This window comes from Marmota marmota, unplaced genomic scaffold (genome assembly GCF_001458135.2).
Source record: "Marmota marmota marmota unplaced genomic scaffold, marMar, whole genome shotgun sequence".
Taxonomy (NCBI): Eukaryota; Metazoa; Chordata; class Mammalia; order Rodentia; family Sciuridae; genus Marmota; species Marmota marmota.
This window is the reverse complement of record NW_026000108.1, coordinates 30,124,920-30,143,546: the sequence shown is the minus strand read 5'-3', so window position 1 is coordinate 30,143,546 and position 18,627 is coordinate 30,124,920. Positions and strand designations below refer to the sequence as shown.

At 39.8% G+C, this 18,627-nt stretch overlaps 1 protein-coding gene across 13 annotated transcripts in view; it reads left to right on the top strand.

The window, feature by feature from the left end:
• Tlr1 (toll like receptor 1) overlaps positions 1-18,163 on the top strand; it is a 48,682-nt gene extending 30,519 nt beyond the window's left edge. For 2 of the 13 annotated variants that reach the window (XM_048784338.1, XM_048784337.1), the window contains exon 2: positions 15,516-18,163. In XM_048784338.1, the coding sequence (XP_048640295.1) occupies positions 15,577-17,964 (2,388 nt within the window). In that variant the 5' untranslated portion in view covers positions 15,516-15,576 and the 3' untranslated portion in view covers positions 17,965-18,163. The other 11 variants (XM_048784335.1, XM_015482027.2, XM_048784332.1 and 8 more) reach the window with 11 other exon arrangements.
• The last annotated feature ends 464 nt before the right edge of the window (positions 18,164-18,627 follow it).

Genomic DNA, 18,627 nt, shown 5'->3' with positions numbered 1-18,627 from the left:
ATTTTTGCATCTAGGTTCATTAGAGATATTGGTCTGTAGTTTTCTTTCTTTGAAGTGTCTTTGTCTGGTTTAGGTATCAGGGTGATGTTGGCCTCGTAGAATGAATTTGGAAGTTCTCCCTCTTTTTCTATTTCCTGAAGTAGCTTGAAAAGTATTGGTATTAGTTCCTCTTTAAAGGTTTTGTAAAATTCTGCTGTATACCCATCCGGTCCTGGGCTTTTCTTAGTTGGTAGTCTTTTGATGGTTTCTTCTATTTCCTCGATTGATATTGTGTGACCACATCTTGATCCTTAGTTTAATCACATCTGCAAAGACTCTATCTCCAATAAGGTCATATTTTGATGTTCTAGGACATGAGTCTTTCTGGGGGAGGGGACCACTATTCAACCCACTACTCTGGGTTGGTGTAGCCATCTCTGATGGCCTGGGGACTCTGCTGAATGTGGTAGGAGGGGAAAACAGTTTTCTTAGGGAGAGGGAAGAATCTGAAAGGGGCCGCTTGGGAGTCAGAGGTACAAAGAAGAGTGAGAGTGGCAAAGAGACTAGAAACAATGAGATCTTTCTCTTTCTTCCGTGAGAGAAAGTGAAAGGGTGGATAGAGGGCACAAGTGTAAATGGGGAGCGTGTGAATTTTAAAGAGAAAGCGAACACACACACACACACACACACCCACACACACATGAATATTAAAAAAGAGGAAGTATTTTGATCTAGATTCTAGAGATTGACTTCCTTAGAAAGGAATAAGACTAAACTATAGGCAGTGAATGAGGCCTGAGGGGAATTTCTAAATACAGGGACTTTCTGAGGGTTTTAAATTATAGTTTATGCAGATTACCAACATAGTCAAATCTAAATATGAGGTAGTTTTTATTTTCTTTAGTCATTTCATCAATTGGATTCTGAAACTCTTGTCACCCCTGGGTAATATCTTGAGCATATTTCATACCTCTCAGTCATCTTGAGGTATCAGTTCTGCAATCTAGTTGAACAGTTTTAATCCCATCTCCATCTGAAGCTCATTCCCTTTTCCCATATCATAAACTAGTATCCTAGACACAGCTCAACGTTGGCAAGGGGTAAGATGGGCATGATTTTCCTGAGATACACACTTCTTGCCTCTCCTTCCTCCAGATTTAGGGCCTGCCCCCCAGGTAGAGACCAGGGATGGAGGGTTGGAAAGCAGATATCCTCTTCTATAGTTGTGCTCATTAAGGTAAGTTTAAGAAGCAGAACAGGGCTGGGGTGTGGTGGCTCACTTCTGTAATACCAGCAGTTCAGGAGGCTGAGCAAGGAGAATTTGCAAGTTCAAAGCCAGCAACTGAGCAAGGCTCTAAGCAACTCAGCAAGACCCTGTATCAAAATAAAAATTTTAAAAGGCTCAGTAGGGTTCAATCTCCGGTACCAAAAAAATAAAATAAAATAAAAGCAGCAGCAGCAGCAGCAGATCAGGGAGATCCCAAATACTGGGGCTTAAATGAGATAGGACTTTGTTTCTTCTTAAATAATAGGGAAAGTATAGACAGGAGGTCTCTGATAGTGTATTAGTCTACTTTTTTGTTACTATAACAAAATATACAAGATGTGTGTGTGTATGTGTGTGTGTATATATATATATATATATATATATATATATATATATATATATTTTTTTTTAACATAAACTTTTATAAATCAGTTCTATTAGTGTAGATTAAAAGTATCAGTGCTAATACTTTTTTTATTAAACAAGAATTCACAGGAACTATCTTCATGAAAAACTATAATTCTTGAATGATTGTGAGTAGAATTTTGCTATAACTGAAGAATTNTTTTGTCTATCTACCTAACAGTTTTGGGGGGTTGGAAGTCCAAAGAGCATGGTGCTGGCTCTGGTGAAGGTCTGTCTGTCTATATCACATCATGGTGGATGGCATCATGGTGGGACCATGTGAGAGAAAGAGAAATCATAGGGTGAAACAGAAAGCCAGAGAGATAGTAGGAAGGAGCTAGGCTTTCTGTTTATAACAACCCTTTCAAAACAACTAACCAGGTTCCCACAAGAACTATTATCAGTTTCTTCCAAGGGCATGTTTTAAATTACCTAACCAACTTGCATTAGGCCCCACCTCTTAAAGCACCCACCACTTCTCAACACTGTCACCCTTGGAGCCAAGCTTCCAACCCAAGAGACATTTGAGGGTCAAACTGCATCCAAATAATAGCAGATGGATAGCTATCCCTATTCCATAATCATTCAAAGGTGGCCAGTTAGCTCTGTTTCCAGTTCTTGTCTTCTCCACAGTTCTTGCCATCCTGTTTTATGTGGAGTTACAGGAACTAATGAAGTACTGCTGTGTCTTCTTTGAGAGCTGTGTATAAAGGGAAGCTGAGGTAGAGGTATATGATATCATAGTCACTATTGCTTTTTGACAAGGATTATGTAACAAGAACTGTCCAGTAGACACCATCCATCTACTAATTTACTCTCCTGAACTCCAGGGGCTAGAGTGTAATGTCGTCTAAAACTGCTTTAGAAAGTGACCAACCTCAGAGGATCCTTTATTAACGTAAGCAATATCCTGAGGAAAGAGATGCCTGGGCTCCTAGATCAGCCTTGTGAGTGACTCTACTGGCACTCCCCCTCCACTTGGCTTTCGAAGAGAAGATGTCAGCTCCTCTATGGAGAGCATAAAAGGCAGCAGGCTTACCTGCTACTGCCCCCTCCCCGAATCTGGCATTATGAGGTGGACTGGGGAATTTGAGGGCGGGATGATGGTGAGGATGGGGCCAGCTAGGTCAGCTGTTTCTTGGAATGCCCTGGGAGAAGTGCCTGATCCCAATTCTTGGCAGTTTTCATAGAATGTGGGTATGTAACACTTCCTTGTTTTCAGTTTTGAACCCAAGCCATAGGAAAAGTTCCAATTGACACCCTGTTTCATAATCAGGAGAAGGGAAACAAAAACTCTTCACTGAATTACATGTTAGATGAGCAATCGAGAAAAAAAATTGTAAATTTGAGTTAAAAAATCAATAAAGGACATATTACCCATAGCAAGAGGAGAAAAAGTGGAGATTAATGGTATGGCTTATATCCATTGGTTCAGAAAGTCTACTTCATAGAATACATCCTAAGAAAATAATTGTTCATACATGTCCCAGAGAAACATTGCTGCTTATTGTAGTGTTGTTTCTAATATTGAAAACAGTTTAAATATTCAGCAATAGAAGACTGGTTAGATACATTGTATAATAAAATGTTTAAAATATATTATGGGGCTGGGGTTGTGGCTCAGTGGTAGAGTATTTGCCTAGCCTGTGTGAGGTACTGGGTTCAATCCTCAGCATCACATTAAAAAAAATTAAACAAAGATATTGTGTCTATCTACAACTTAAAAAAATTAAATAATATACATTATAAATAAAACAAAATATCATCCAACCAATAATAACAAAGTGTGGATGAATACTTACTGACATTAAAAGGTATTTGATATATTATGAATTGAGAAAAACAAATAAAAAGTAACATACAATAAATCCAATCCAATAAAATTATTCACTGAATAAAAAAATAACATACATAGGCTTTTTCAAGATCGTGGACTTGAGAAGGTCATGGTGGTGTTAAACCAAGAAAGCAGACAGGCAACTTCTCAGCAAGGTGGGTGGAAAAAAACCAAAAAGGGACGTTCCTGGAAATTCAGTCTGTAAATTCAAAGCAGATCAGGGACTCAGAAGGTTGGACATAATAAAATAAGGAAAAAATCCCCAGTGCCACTGCCACCTATACTGTTGTTGCCTGCTGCAGTGGTCCCCCCCCCTCACCCCTACAAACAAAATGGAGGGATAAAGGAATTAAAGGGATTTTCATTTTTAGGAGACCTGAGGCATGTCTGGGTATGGAGAGATCAGAGATCAAAGACACCGCCCAACTAACCTGAAAGGTGTGCAGCACAGTATCCTGGTGTGGGAAAGAAGCTGCGGCTCTTCCAGCTGCCCACGGAGGAGAGGAAGGAACCATTCTGCAGCTATGTCGAGGGGACCTGTTTCCTGGCAAACCTGAGCTTGGCCCGAAATATAGGCCTGGCAAACTCACACCACATGACGTAGAGTGCCTAAGTGACCAGGAGAAAATCAAACATAGAGAGGGGTTTACATAGGGGAATACAGGTCGTGAAAACCCACCAGGATCCCCCACCTTCTCCTCCAGCCCAGCAGCTTGCAGAACCGGCTGGGAGAGATGCCCCCAGCCAGGATTGAAAGGGCTGGGGCAGGAGTGATTGAATTTGGAGACTGAACCTGAGACCAGGAATCATGGGGTCTGTGGGTACTGGAGGGGACTAAGGATTGGCTCCTCCATTGTATGAGAGGAACCAGGGACGATCCCTGGGGTGCCGTCTCCCAGTGTGGACCAGCAACTCCTGGGCCCTGGAGGTGCACTGATTTAAAGTCTTCAGACCAACTGGCATTAAACTGGCCTAAACTCTGCCCTCTAGGACCTCTGCTTATGGGATTTCCTCTCACACTCCAGCAACCCCACCTAACACTTGCTGAGAAGGGAAGCTGAGAATCTTTTGGCCTGAAATAGACAACAGAAACAAAACCTTTCACTGAAATATTTTTTTAAATTGTTTTTCTTGTTTTCTTTGTTCAATTGTGACCTGAATAGTTCATTGACACTTATACATATTCATTTTTGTTTCTTTTTTCTCATTTATAGCATTTTTTTTGGAGGAAGTTATTTTTCATGGATCAGTATTGCGAGGACTAGGATGTTTGATATTTTGGTTGTTATTATATTCTTTTATTTTAAAAAATTTTATGTTACACATTTTTTTCTCTTATATGTTTCCCTTGATTCTCTTTATCTCTTCCACAGAGGTGTGGAAATACAAACCAAAGTAATGTACATTTTTTTTCCCAGATATTTTGTAAGCAGATCAGTTAGTAGCAAGAAATCAGCTGTGGTGAGAATAGTGACACCACAAATATCAACAAATGCTACAAATCAGACTGGTTTTTGAACCGGTTTACTGGCACACAGCTGAATGGCATTAGTAATAGCAAATAAAACGTGGACTTGCTTACATAAAAATGTATATATTTATTAGTTCAAAAGATCATGAAATGGAAAGGTGAACAACGGAGTGCATCTTTGCAAAATGTTTGACCGAAGGTCAATGTCAGTAACATAAGACAATGTAAAAACATAACTCCGATAGAAAAATAGGTAAAATGACATGAACAAGCATTAAAGAGATATGAATTGCCAACAAATATTAAAAAAAAGTCCAATAACACTTATAGTGGAACAAAAAATGAAACAATAATGAGATAATGCTGTACATCAATGAAATTGCCAGATGCCTAAAATGCTGTTTTCTGGGCGGGTGTGTATAATGTGTGCTCTGACGCTCCTGGAGAGCAGGTGCACTGGAACACACTTTATGGAAAGCACTTTGGTTGATATGCATCAAGAACATAAAAAAGTCCATGTTTTTTAATCTGGTTATTTCTTTCTAGGAATTTTTTTAAATAGTAAAAAATCCAGACCAAGACTCTATAAAAGTGCTTGTTAACATTTTGTGAAACTGAAAGAGCAAATCCCCACCCTCCTCCTGCTCTCAGGCACATGGTTGGAAATGGCCTGTCTGACCTGAGATTTACTCAGGTATTGACATTCTAGTGTCAATTTCAAAAAAATTGGCTGGAAAGTGTTAGGTCGTTAAGGGAAAATTCATTAAGATGTAGAAGTCTGAACAATGCCATTCACATTCCCCCTGAGATTTATGGGACACGATTTGAAGTTCTAGGCTCTGGTGGGTTAGAGAAATTGTGGAATTATGTGGAGAAAGTAGGGAGGAAAGAAAAGTGCTATGTTTGAATAGGGGTAGTGTCCCCCAAAGGTCATGTGTGGAGGACTCATTCCTCAGGGTGTTACATTTGGGAGGTGTTGTGGATCTTTATAAGGTGGGGCCTAGAGGGAGGTTCGTGGGTCATTGGGAATGTGTCTTTAAAGTGGATTGTGGGAAATTAGCCTTTTCCTCTTTCTCTCTTTTCTGGCTCATGAGGTGGGCATTTTTTGTTCCACCATACACTCACTGTCATTGCCATCTGGCACACCACCAGAGGTCCAAAGCAATGGATCTGCCTGGTCTTGGACTGGAATCTCCAGAACTGGGAGCCAAAGTAAACCTTTTGTCTTTATAAGTTAATTATCTCAGGCATTTCACTATAATGGTGGAAAACTGAATAACAGAAAGAAAGGAACATGCTATGCACATGATGGGAACACTAACCCCACTGTGAGAAGAACCTCACAAATTATGATACTGTGCTTATTGATTAAGAAACCATCCACACCTTTGTGGCAAAAGTGTAATAGGGACTTAGAGAAGCTGCTTTTGCTAAAAGCACTGACTCTACTTAGTTCTGCAGATGCCCAATGGATGACTGAAAGCAGAATAAAGCTTGGCATCTGTACCTTCATTTTGTATCATTTTAGGTATATGCATGGTGTTGCAAGTCTGTAGTCCCAGCTACTTGGGAAGCTAAGGCAGGAGGATTGCAAGTTCAAGTCCAGCCTAGGCAACTCAGTGAGACCCTGTCTCAAGGATCGGGATACAGCGTGGTGTTGTGATCCCTGGATTTGATCCCCAGTGTGGAAGAAGATGCTCAACATCATATTGATCAGGGAAATGCAAGTCAGAATCACGATGAGATACCACTTCATACTTGATAGGATGGCTATAATACAAGAGAGATGACAAGAAAATATCAGCAAGGTTGTGGAGAAATTGGAACCCTTACATACTGTGGGTGGGAAGGTAAAATGGCACAGATGTTTTCAAATGTTCTGGCAATTCCTCATATGGCTAACTGTAGAATCCCCGATTTATGCATTGGTTCCTCTCCTAGGTATATGCCTGAGAAAATATGTCAATGAAAAAACTTGTACATAAATGTTTATAGCAGCATTACTCATAAAAACCATAGTGTCCATCAACTGAGGAATGGGTAAATAAAATATGGCATATCTACACAACAGAAAATTATTTGGTAATAAAGAAGGTGAAATGCCGGTGCATGTTACAACATGGATGAACCATGAAAACCCAAAGCTACGTGAAAGAAGTTGATCATAAAGTGCACATGTTATATACAAATCTATAGAGATTAGTACCATCTATGGAGTAGAGGAGTGGTTTCCGGAGTGGAGAGTGAGGGCGAAGGGATGTAATGCTATTTTCTAAGGTGATGAGAATGTTCTAAATTGATTGTGGGGGGTGGTTTCACAACTCTGTGATTGCACCTAAAGCCATTCATTTTTACACCTATAAGTTTGTAAATTTTTATAGTATGTGAATATATTTCAATAAAGCTAAAAAAAAAAACTAACTATAATTTACATTGAATTGACAGACTGTTTATACTACCCTGGATTCTATAAGAAATGTCTGGGTATGGGATAAAGGTGGTCAGAGAAATTGCTGTGGAAAGAAGTATGGGATTGCCTAGACTATAAGTAGGAGATCTTCATTTCGAAAGAGCTCTTCAGGCTGCTGTTAACTGGACTTGGACTTTGTGCATGGCTGTGATACCTCCACTAGACCTGTGCTGTCCAAGATGGAAGCCTTTAGTCACAGGGGATCATGGTGAACCTGAAATGTGGGTAACCCAATTGAGATGTGTTGAATACCCACTGACTTTTGAAGACCTAGAATTAAAAAAAAAAAAAATCTCATTAGAGTAATGTTTTGTATTGCTCACATGTTTAAAAAATATGTTGGTTATATTGAGTTAAATGAAATATGAGAAAGTCGAGAAAGAAGCCATATTCTCTGAGAATGAGAGCTTTCCTGGGGGTGTGGCTGTCTGATCACGGATATGCATGATCACAGTGTGCGTCTGCTCAAGGATCGGAGAGGACAAGGAGACAGGTGGGCAGCCCCGAGAGCTGGAGGACTTGAGAGGAGAGGCAAGACCTGACAAACGCTGAGGAGTTGCACCTGGCATCCCACTTGCTTCCTGGGTTCAGAGTCAGGGTGAGCCAGGTCCGGAATTCTTAGTCAAACACCGCCCTTGTCTCCAGTGACAGATTTAAGTGAAGAAATGGTGCATGAGCAAGTGGGAGATTCATTCTTTTAGTTTCTGAAATAAATTTGTAAATCATTTTTTCCTGTTAAATTCTAAGATGAGGAGGGGTGCAGAGGGAGAGAGACTGTATTATAAATCAAAAAGAAGTCCACAGTCCTTGCTTTAGGGACTCGAACCTGGTCCTCCGCGTGGCAGAAAGGCTGACTCCAGGGGAAAGCTGTGGAGGGAGATAAAGAAGGCGTCCTGTCCTCCCACATCAGACATTGACGGGACGTCAAGTGCAGAGGCAGATGGTTGGCATCCCTCAGCTTTATTTGCCCATGTGTGGTTTTGCCATTTTTGTTGTTGTTGGTTTAAAAGACAAGAGCGGAGCCATCAGAATGCCTCACTTGAGATTGCTGATACAACAACCCCAAGGAAGTATCTTGGCCCTTATCTGGAAAAAGAGAGTCTTGGTATGTTTTTGACACAGTGTTTAAAAATCATATTTTTCAAAAAGCTGGGAAATATCAATGGAAAAAAAATTAGCACCAACTTGGATCTAAAAACCAATTGGTCAAAAAATATATGATTGCGCTGGGGTTGTGGCTCAGTGGTAGAATGCTTGCCTGGCACGTGTGAGGCACTGGGTTCAAACCTCAGCACTGCATACAAAAAAATAAATAAACAAATATAATAAAGGCCTGCTGTCCATCTACAACTACAAAAATTTTTAAAGAAAACATATTCAGCCGCGTGACCAGCATGCTGGCTTCATACAAGAGGTTCATATTAGTGAGATCAAAATAAACACACAAGACTCAATTACCTTTTTCTTTGACCAGGTCTGAGACGGCCCTCCCTCTGGCTCCTGCCTCGAACCACCCGGTGGGGCAGCAAGGCTTACTCAGGACTAGCAGCAGAGAGAGAGAGAGAGAGCACGCCAGAGGATGGTCTTTTACTGGGGAACAAGAAATTCAGGGAAAAATTCCATCCAATGAAGGTCGAGGGGGACAGCATTCCAAGGTCAGGGTCAGTGATTGGTCTCAGGGTCAATGGTCAGTCACACCCCCACACGGAAGGGCTCTCACACCTAGAGAGGGTGGGGATTAGTTCGACACAGTTTAGCCAGAACACCTCACACCCAATCAGGGAGGTGCCCAATCACGTGCGAGAATGGCTTCCCACAAACATGATTATCATCCATTCCATAGCATATGAATTAGCTTCCCTCTTTATGGATGTATTGCAGTAATACTTTAATCTTGACCCTTGCTCTTTCTGCTGTCAGTCACTGAGGTAGTGCATTGATCAAAAAGCCAGAGGAAGCCGGATGTGGTGGCGCATGCCTGTAATCCCAGCTTCTTGGGAGGCTGAGGCAGGAGGATTGCAAGTTTGAAGGCAGCCTCAGCAATTTAGCAAGACCCTGTTTCAAAATCAATATAAAAAGGGCTGGAGATGTAGCTCAGTGGTAGAGAGCCCCTGGGTTTCATCCCCTGTACCTCCAAAACAAACAAACCAAAAAGCTAGAAGAAGAGCAAAGCAGCTGAAACACACCCAACCCCACACCCCTGCCTCTCCCAGCACACCACTGGAATAGGCTTTTTGAATTCAGCCTTAAAAAATCTATGAATTATTAACATCGCCTCCTTCACTTTGTTGGTGTCAACAGAAGTGAGCTGACTGTAGTGAAGGGACATGATTCTCTTTGAGCACAGTTCTATTAATTGGCCCACAGACCCTATGAAAAGGAGAAAAGTTCATTCTTACTGCGATATGTAATCCCAGTGGACTTCAGTAGATGGCATAAAAGAGCTTTCTTGTCTTTTTTTTCAACACTGAATCTGGTTGCCAATGAAATAAAAGTTCACGGAAGTTACTTGAATTTCTTAAAGGCTGCCAAACAGAACAGACTGGCAGGTTGTCTTGGTAAGCAACATCTTATTTTATTCCACAAAAGAAAATAATGGTGTAGCTAGTTACTGGGTGTAGAAATTGCAGAAGTCTCTAAGCCCTGGGTTATATTTCATATATATACTTATTGTGTGGTTTGAACTAGCATTTGTTTATCAGCTCCTAATCCTAAATCAGAGAAAAAAATTTATTTTGCTGGATAATACTTCATGTGTGATTTGCTTTCAAGAGAGATTTTTTAAGTAGGAAGATAAACATTTGGGTCACAGAGGTTTTCTGGCTTTCTTTCAGAACTGCTCATTTTTAAATTTTAGATGACATTACCCTTCCCCTTGTCCCCCTCCATCCACAGTCTTTGCATTGAAAATGTTCAGGAAAATGGGACATGTGATGGTTTGCGTCTGGTTAGAGTGTGTTCCTCCAAGGGTTCACATCTTGGAATTTAATCCCTACGGTGAGGTGTTGAATGGGTGGAAACTCAAACTGATTCTGGGATTTAGAGGTGGGGCCTTTGGAAGGGGGTGAGGATTAGGTAAATTTATTAGGGTGGGTTTCATGATTGAGTCTTTATAAGAAGAGAGAGAAAGACCAGAAGACACACACACACAGGTGCCATGAGATGCCTGCACTGCGCTGGGACTGCCAGCAAGAAGATCATCACCAGATGCAGCCCCTTTATTTGGACCAGTACTGTGAGTCCAAATCAACCTCTTTTCTTAAGTAGCCTGCCTTTGCTGTTTCGTTATACTAATTAAAAGGAAAAAGATAAAAACAAACAGGCTAGCGTAGGATATGCATGTCTCTCCTGGAGGCATCTCCAGCTCCTCTGTTGGAATTGGCAGGTTTATTTTAGTTTTTATTTGGGGTTGTCCCCATTCTTTTTCTGAGAACACTGAAACTGTTCTGGAGAGCTAGAGGTCAGGGGGAATTGTAGGTTTTGAAAATGTTTTTAAGGTCATCTGCAGTTTGCTCTAAAGAACTGAAAGTGATTCCATCTTCTCCACAAAAAGCAAAGGTTCGCAAAACCACATGGAAACCAAGCAGAAAATCTCTTGAACTGGTTGCCATCCTTTTATCCTGTGGTTCATAGCTAGTTGATTTGGTGCAGAGAAGACTGGTGCTATGTATTTGCAGGACTGAACTTCAGGGCCAGATTGTTTGAGAAGTATACACGAGGATCACTGAAATACCAACTTAATGCCACCAAAGTCTCCAAACCAAGGAGATTCAAATGTATTGCTTCCCTGAATCATCTGACGTGAGGCTACACCTACCATAATCACACACACAAAAAAAGACATAAACAAACCTGAAGGTTCTTATTCTTTTAAATTAAAGCTTCCTTTAACTGTTCAATTCAGTAAGTAATCATTTTATTTGGTAGTAAAATAATTTTGAGCTTCTAATATAGATGAATGTTAGTGACTGCCATTCAGACTTTGAGCAAAAAATATTTTGTTTACTCTAGAGAATTGAAACATGGATTTTCATTGAGTTGAGCAAGTTTGGTATATGAAATTTATAGATCCTGTAAATGTCTAAAATCAGTTCTTTATGTGTGCAATACTTAGATTTCTTAATTATGGAAATTACAAATGGTTGTGTCAACTGAGTACTTCAAAATAATGATTCTCTCTCTATATATATATACCATATAAATCATCACATAAAATCATCATACACACACACACACACACACACACAAAACGGAGCTTTATTCAGCCACAAAGAAGAATGAAATTATATTATTTATAGGAAAATGGATGGAATTTGAAGACATCACGTTAAGCAAAATAAGCCAAGAAAGCATGAAATAAAAATGTCATGTTTTTCTCTCATGTGGAAGCTAGAGAGAAAAAAAGGAGAAAAAAGGGTCTCATGAAAATAGAAGGGCTATCTAAGGGTAGAGGAAGGAAGTCACTGGGAAGGAAGAGGAAAGGGAAAGAGGGGGTATGGTGGGGGGTAAGACTGATCAAAAACTGTATGTGTAGGTAAGAATATGCCATAATGAAACCCACTAGTCAATGTAATTAACATACAACAATTAAAAAAAAACAAAAATAATCGATGATTTTAAATGACAGAGCAAAATGAGGACTGGGTGTTGAGTCAATTAATTTATCTAATGATATTTGAGTCAATTAATTTAGCTAGATAGGAAACTATGCTTTTATTAAATACTTGGGGACAGACAATTTCATCCAGTTAAATCTTTTAGGAAGTTGTGAAGGAATATTTTGGGAAATTTCTGGGCCTTTCCACCAAATATAATCAGTGCCATAAAAAGACCACCTTCACTTTTAACACGAACTTAAATATTTGTCTCATCTTTCTTGCTCAGTCTTTGTGAATGCAATTAAGAGGGGCCTTCCTCTGTGTTGGAAGAAATGAGGATAACTAAGGTACCTTTGGACATTCCTACCAAAGGGTAAGTCCCAGGCAAGCTCTGCAAATCAGTTCAGTTTGCATGTCTAACTTGGGGAACTTTTGACACCAGGTTGTTTCTGGGAGTTGGATTATTTAAGTCCTTCTGCACCAGCTGAGATAAGGGAAGGGACGTGGGAGGAGGAATCTTTGCTGGTGCTCCTGGCCTGCTCATCAGTGCTGTTCCCAGGGATTTTGAATACGTTCTCTGAGAGCCGTGTGGCTGTGCGGCCCCAGCTGGAAGGGTTTCTGGGGCGAGAGGCGTATCACTCTCCAGGGTTCATCCCAAGGCAGCTCCCTCTGATACCATGTGTCACTGGAATGATGATGACAAAATGGCATCCGAGCCACCTGGGTTGATAACTAGTGCAACAGGCACAACCTAAGACAATGTCCACTTCATTGGGAAAAATACATACTCAATGAAGGAAAAACAGAGTGAGAAGGAAACAACTCCATTCCTCAGAACCTCCCAGGGCTCCCTGCCCTTGGCTCTCTCCAGCTAGAACCCTGACTGCTTGCAATGATCTCTAAGGCCTGGTGTGATCTTGGCTTCCTCTTACCTTTGCTCCCGTTGACTGTGCTAATGTAATCTCCTCGCTGTTCCTGAGACAAGCCAACTTCAATTCCATCTCAGGACCTTTGCCAGAAATGCCCCACCCCCAGGTTTTTCCACAGTGAATCTTTCACTTGATTCTGATTTTTATCTCAGACTCATCTCAAAAAGGCCTTCTCCAATGAGCCAATCAAAAATATCCCACCAAGCACCATGTCATACTTACAATTCACACTGCTTCAGTTTTCTACGTTGCACTTATCACTACATGAAATCAAGGTTAGTCATTTCTTTATTTTCTGTCTCCCCATCAGATAATTAGCTCCTTGAGAAATAGGACTTGTCTTGTTCACTGCTCTGTCTCTAGTTCCTAAAGCATGGCCAATAGGTAAAAAATAGATGAATGAATAGATCTTCTTTTTTTGTCTTTAAAAAAATTGTTCTTTTTTAGATATACATGACAGTAGGGTGTATTTCGACATATTATACACATATGGAGTACACCTTACTCTAATTAGGATCCCATTCTTGTCCTTTGGGCATATACCAAGGAATGGGATAACTGATTCAAATGGTGGTTCCATTCCTGGTGTTCTGAGGAATCTCCAGACTGCTTTCCAGAGTGGTTGCACCAATTTGCAGTCCCACCAGCAATGTATGAGTGTACCTTTCCCCCCACAACCTTGCCGATATTTATTGTTACTTGTATACTTGATAATTGCTATTCTGACTGGAGTGAGATAAAATCTCTGTGTAGTTTTAATTTGCGTTTCTCTAAGTGCTAGAGATGTTGAGCATTTTTTCATATCTTTGTTGACTGAACGTATTTCTTCTTTGTGAAGTGCCTGTTCTGTTCCTTTGCCAATTTATTGATTGGGTTATTTGTGTTTTTGGGGGTGTTAAGTTTTTTGAGTTCTTTATATATCCTGGAGATTAATGCTGTCACTGAGATTCAGGTGGCAAAGATTTTCTCCCATTCTGTACTTTCTCTCTTCACATTCTTGATTATTTCCTTTTCTGTGAAGAAGCTTTTTAGTTTGATACCATTCCATTTATTGATTTTTTTTATTTTACTTCTTGTGCTTTAGGAGTCTTGTTGAGGAAGTTGGTTCCTAAGCCCATGATGGAGATTGAGCCTACTTTTTCTGTTAGTAGGTGAAGGGTCTCTGGTCTAATGCCTAGACCACTTGACTACTCTGAGCTGAGTTTTATTCAGGGTGAGAGATAGGGGTTAAATTTCATTCTGCTACATGTGGATTTCCAGTTTTCCCAGCACTATTTGGTGAAGAGGCTATCTTCTCCATTGCATGTTTCTGGTGCCTTTGTCTAGTATGAGTTAACTGTATTTATGTGGGTTTGTCTCTGTATCTTCTATTCTTCTATTCAAGCCTGTTTTGGTGCCAATACCATGCTGTTTTTATTACTATAAGTCTATAGTATAATTTAAAATCTGGTGTTGTGATGCCTCCTGCTTTTCTCACTAAGGATGTTTTGGCTATTCTGGGCTCTTATTTTTCCAAATAAATTTCATGACTGCTTTTTCTATTTCTATGAAGAACATCATTAGAATTTTTAAAGAAATTGCATTAAATCTGTGCAGTGCTTTTGGTAGTATGGCCATTTTGATAAAGTTAATTCTGCCTATCCAAGAACATGGGAGATCTTTTTGTCTTCTAAGGTCTTCTTTAATTTCTTTTTTGAGTGTTCTGTAGTTTTCAGTGAATGCACCTTCTAAAAGACCTTTTGTTATGATTTAATTAGCTTTTGAACAAGACAAATGTTAGCCCAAACTGCATGTCAATAATAGAAGATAATGCAAGAACAGTCCTAATCCAGTCATATGGGGGACTCTCAAAAAAGTCCTGGGGAGACACTACCCTTTCATGTCTAAGGTACCAGATGAATCTTAGCCTCAGTTCTAAATGAGCTTGGAAGGGTCAGGGCCAGAACCATCTTTTAGATGAACCATCTTTTATATTCCTACAGCTGCTGTAACAAATTATGATAAGCACATAGAAACTTATCCTCTCATAGTCCTGGAGGCTGAAAGTACATTATCTAGGTGTTGGCAGGGCTAAAGCATCTCTAGAATCTCCTGCAGCACCTAGGCTACAGGTATTCCTAGCCTGTGGCTACATTACTCCAGCCACTGCCTGCCTTCATGTGGTCCTCTGCTTGGTGTCTCTGTCAAATACCTCTCTGCCTCTTTCTTATAGGGACACTTATCATTGGATTTACTAAGCATCTGTATAATCCAGAACAATCCCCAATCTCAAGGACTTTAACTTTATTTCTGCAAAAATCTATTTTTCTAAATAAGGCAACATTCATGATTTCTGGGGATTAGGAGGTAGATATACCTTTTGAGAGAAACCACCCTTCAACCATTACACCATCCATTCTTAGTTATTTGGTTAGAATTCACATAATCATTTATCTTCCTGATTTTAGGTTTTATAACCCTAACAAGTGTAGCTTTCATTTTATAAGTCTCTAATAAGCATGTTTAATGTCAGCTATGCTTAATTTGAGATAATCATTTCATATGGATTTTTCCCCTTAGGATCTGTACCTGTGTCAAGATGCCCTGAAGAATAGTAACTACACCAGGAAAGTGTTACAAAATGACTGGAAAGAATTCTAGTCTCTTCCGATTTGTTATCATCTTGGTGTTAGTGGTGAAGATCAAAATCCAACTATCTGACGAAAGTGAATTTTTAGTTGACAGGTCAAACACAGGCCTCACCCACATTCCCAAGGAACTCTCTCTTGAAACAACAACCTTAGATGTCTCACAAAACTATATATCTGAGCTTCAGACTTCTGACATCCTATCACTGTCAAAGCTCAGGATTTTGATAATTTCTCACAATAGAATCCAGTATCTTGATATCAGTGTTTTCAGATTCAACCAGGAATTGGAGTACTTGGATTTGTCCCACAACAAGTTGAGGACGATATCTTGCCACCCTGCAGTGAACTTCAAGCACTTAGACCTTTCATTTAATATGTTTGAAGCACTGCCCATATGCAAAGAGTTTGGCAGCATGTCTCAGCTAAAATTTCTGGGATTGAGTGCTACACAGTTAGAAAAATCTCGTGTGCAGCCAATTGCTCATTTGAATATCAGTAAGATTTTGCTAGTTTTAGGAGAGACTTATGGGGAAAAAGAAGATCCTGAGAGTCTTCAGGACTTTAACACAGACAGTCTGCATATTGTTTTCCCTGTGAAAAAGGTATTCCATTTTATTTTGGATATGTCAGTAAGCACTGCGATAAGTTTGGAACTGTCTAATATCAAATGTGTGCTAGACAATGAGTGTTCTTATTTCCTAAGTGCTTTGGTAAAACTTCAAAACAATCCAAGGCTATTGAATCTTACCTTGAACAACATTGAAACAACTTGGAATTCATTCATTAATATCCTCCAATCGGTTTGGCCAACAACCATAGAATATTTTTCCATATCAAATGTGAAACTACAAGATCGACTTGACTTGAGGAATTTTAATTATTCTCACACTTCTCTGAAGGCCTTGTCGATACACCAAGTTGTCAGTGATGTCTTCAATTTCCCACAAAGTAACATCTATAAGATCTTTTCAAATATGAATATCCAGAACGTTACAGTGTCTGGTACCCACATGATCCATATGCTTTGCCCATCCCAAATTAGCCCATTTCTGCATTTGGATTTTTCCAATAATCTCTTAACCGACATGGTTTTTAAAGATTGTGGAAACTTAATTGAGTTGAAAACACTTAGTTTACAAATGAATCAATTAAAAAAACTTGCAAACATAATTCATATGACTGCAGAGATGAAGTCTCTGCAACAATTGGATGTTAGCCAGAATTCTTTAAGGTATGAAGAAGATGAGAAGACATGCTCTTGGACTAAAAGTTTATTAAGTTTAAATATGTCTTCAAATATACTTACTGACTCAGTTTTCAGCTGTTTGCCTCCCAAGGTCAAGGTACTTGATCTTCACAATAACAGAATCATGAACATCCCTAAAGATGTCACCCATCTGGAAGCTTTGCAAGAACTCAACGTAGCATTCAATTCTTTAGCTGACCTTCCCGGATGTGGTACCTTCAGCAGCCTCTCTGTACTGATCATTGACCATAATTCTATTTCCCACCCATCAGCTGATTTCTTCCAGAGCTGCCAGAAGATTAAATCAATACAAGCAGGGAGCAACCCATTCCAATGCACATGTGAGCTCAGAGACTTCATCCAACATATAGGCCAACTACCAAGTGAAGTGGTAGAGGGCTGGCCTGATGCTTATAAGTGTGACTACCCAGAAAGCTATAAGGGAACCCCACTAAAGGACTTCCATGTGTCTCCATTATCCTGTAACACAGGTCTGCTGATTGTCACCATTGGGGTCGTGGTGCTGGTCTTAGCTGGTTCTGTTACCGTCCTCTGCCTCTACTTGGATCTGCCCTGGTATCTCAGGATGGTGTGTCAGTGGGCCCAGACTCGGCACAGGACTAGGAACGTCCCCTTGGAAGAACTCCAAAGCACTCTCCAGTTCCATGCTTTTATTTCATACAGCGGGCATGATTCTGCCTGGGTGAAGAGTGAATTACTCCCAAACCTAGAAAAAGAAGATATCCGGATCTGTCTCCATGAAAGAAACTTTGTTCCTGGCAAGAGCATTGTGGAAAATATCATAAGTTGCATTGAGAAGAGCTACAAGTCCATCTTTGTTTTGTCCCCCAACTTTGTCCAGAGTGAGTGGTGCCATTATGAGCTGTACTTTGCCCACCACAATCTCTTCCATAAAGCTTTTGATAACCTAATTCTGATCTTGCTAGAACCCATTCCACAGTACTCCATTCCTAGCAACTACCACAAGCTCAGAACTCTTATGGCACAAAGAACTTATTTGGAATGGCCCATGGAAAAGAGCAAACATGGACTTTTTTGGGCAAACTTAAGAGCAGCCATTCGCATTAAGTTGATGGCTCAAGGAAAAGAAATAAATCACACACAGAGCTGAAAATATTTCTCTTCTCAAAGTTGCTGTTTTTGGAAGTTCCAACAACGACTTTATTTTGTATCAACATAAATCTAAACAGGAATTTAACTTCACGATGTAGTTAATAATGTGTAATTTCAAGGCCTCTGTTCATCATTTTTATGTGGCAATAAAAATTAATGAAATGATATAATTTCAATTAAATTGATTTAATGTTAAATTTGATTCATCTTTTTTCTATAACTACATTCATTGAATTTATCATGAAATCAAGAGGAGCATTTGTTTCTCTTCAGTGATGTATTTCTGTGTGCTGAGATCAATATTAGAAAACTCCATGACCTACCTACCTATAACTGGGTTCCTACAGCAAATTTCTGCAGCTGTTGGTGCCCTCTGAGTTTCTACTCAGCATTTGCCTTTTCATCTTGAAGGCTGCTCATTGCTAATGCCAGAGACTCTATGCCTGAGGTTTTTTTGGCTTTTTTTTTTCCCCCAGACCAAGAGGCTCACAAAAAGGGCAATTCAGAAAAGCTGTAGGGTTCTTAGAAGCAGCCTTCAACCAATGTCAGAAAGAGAATTGATGGATAAATACTCCAATTTTTCTCTTCCATTTTTGGAGATAAATCTGGGGTGTACTTTATACTCTTTCTGATTTTCCCAAATGGGATAAGATTCTGATTG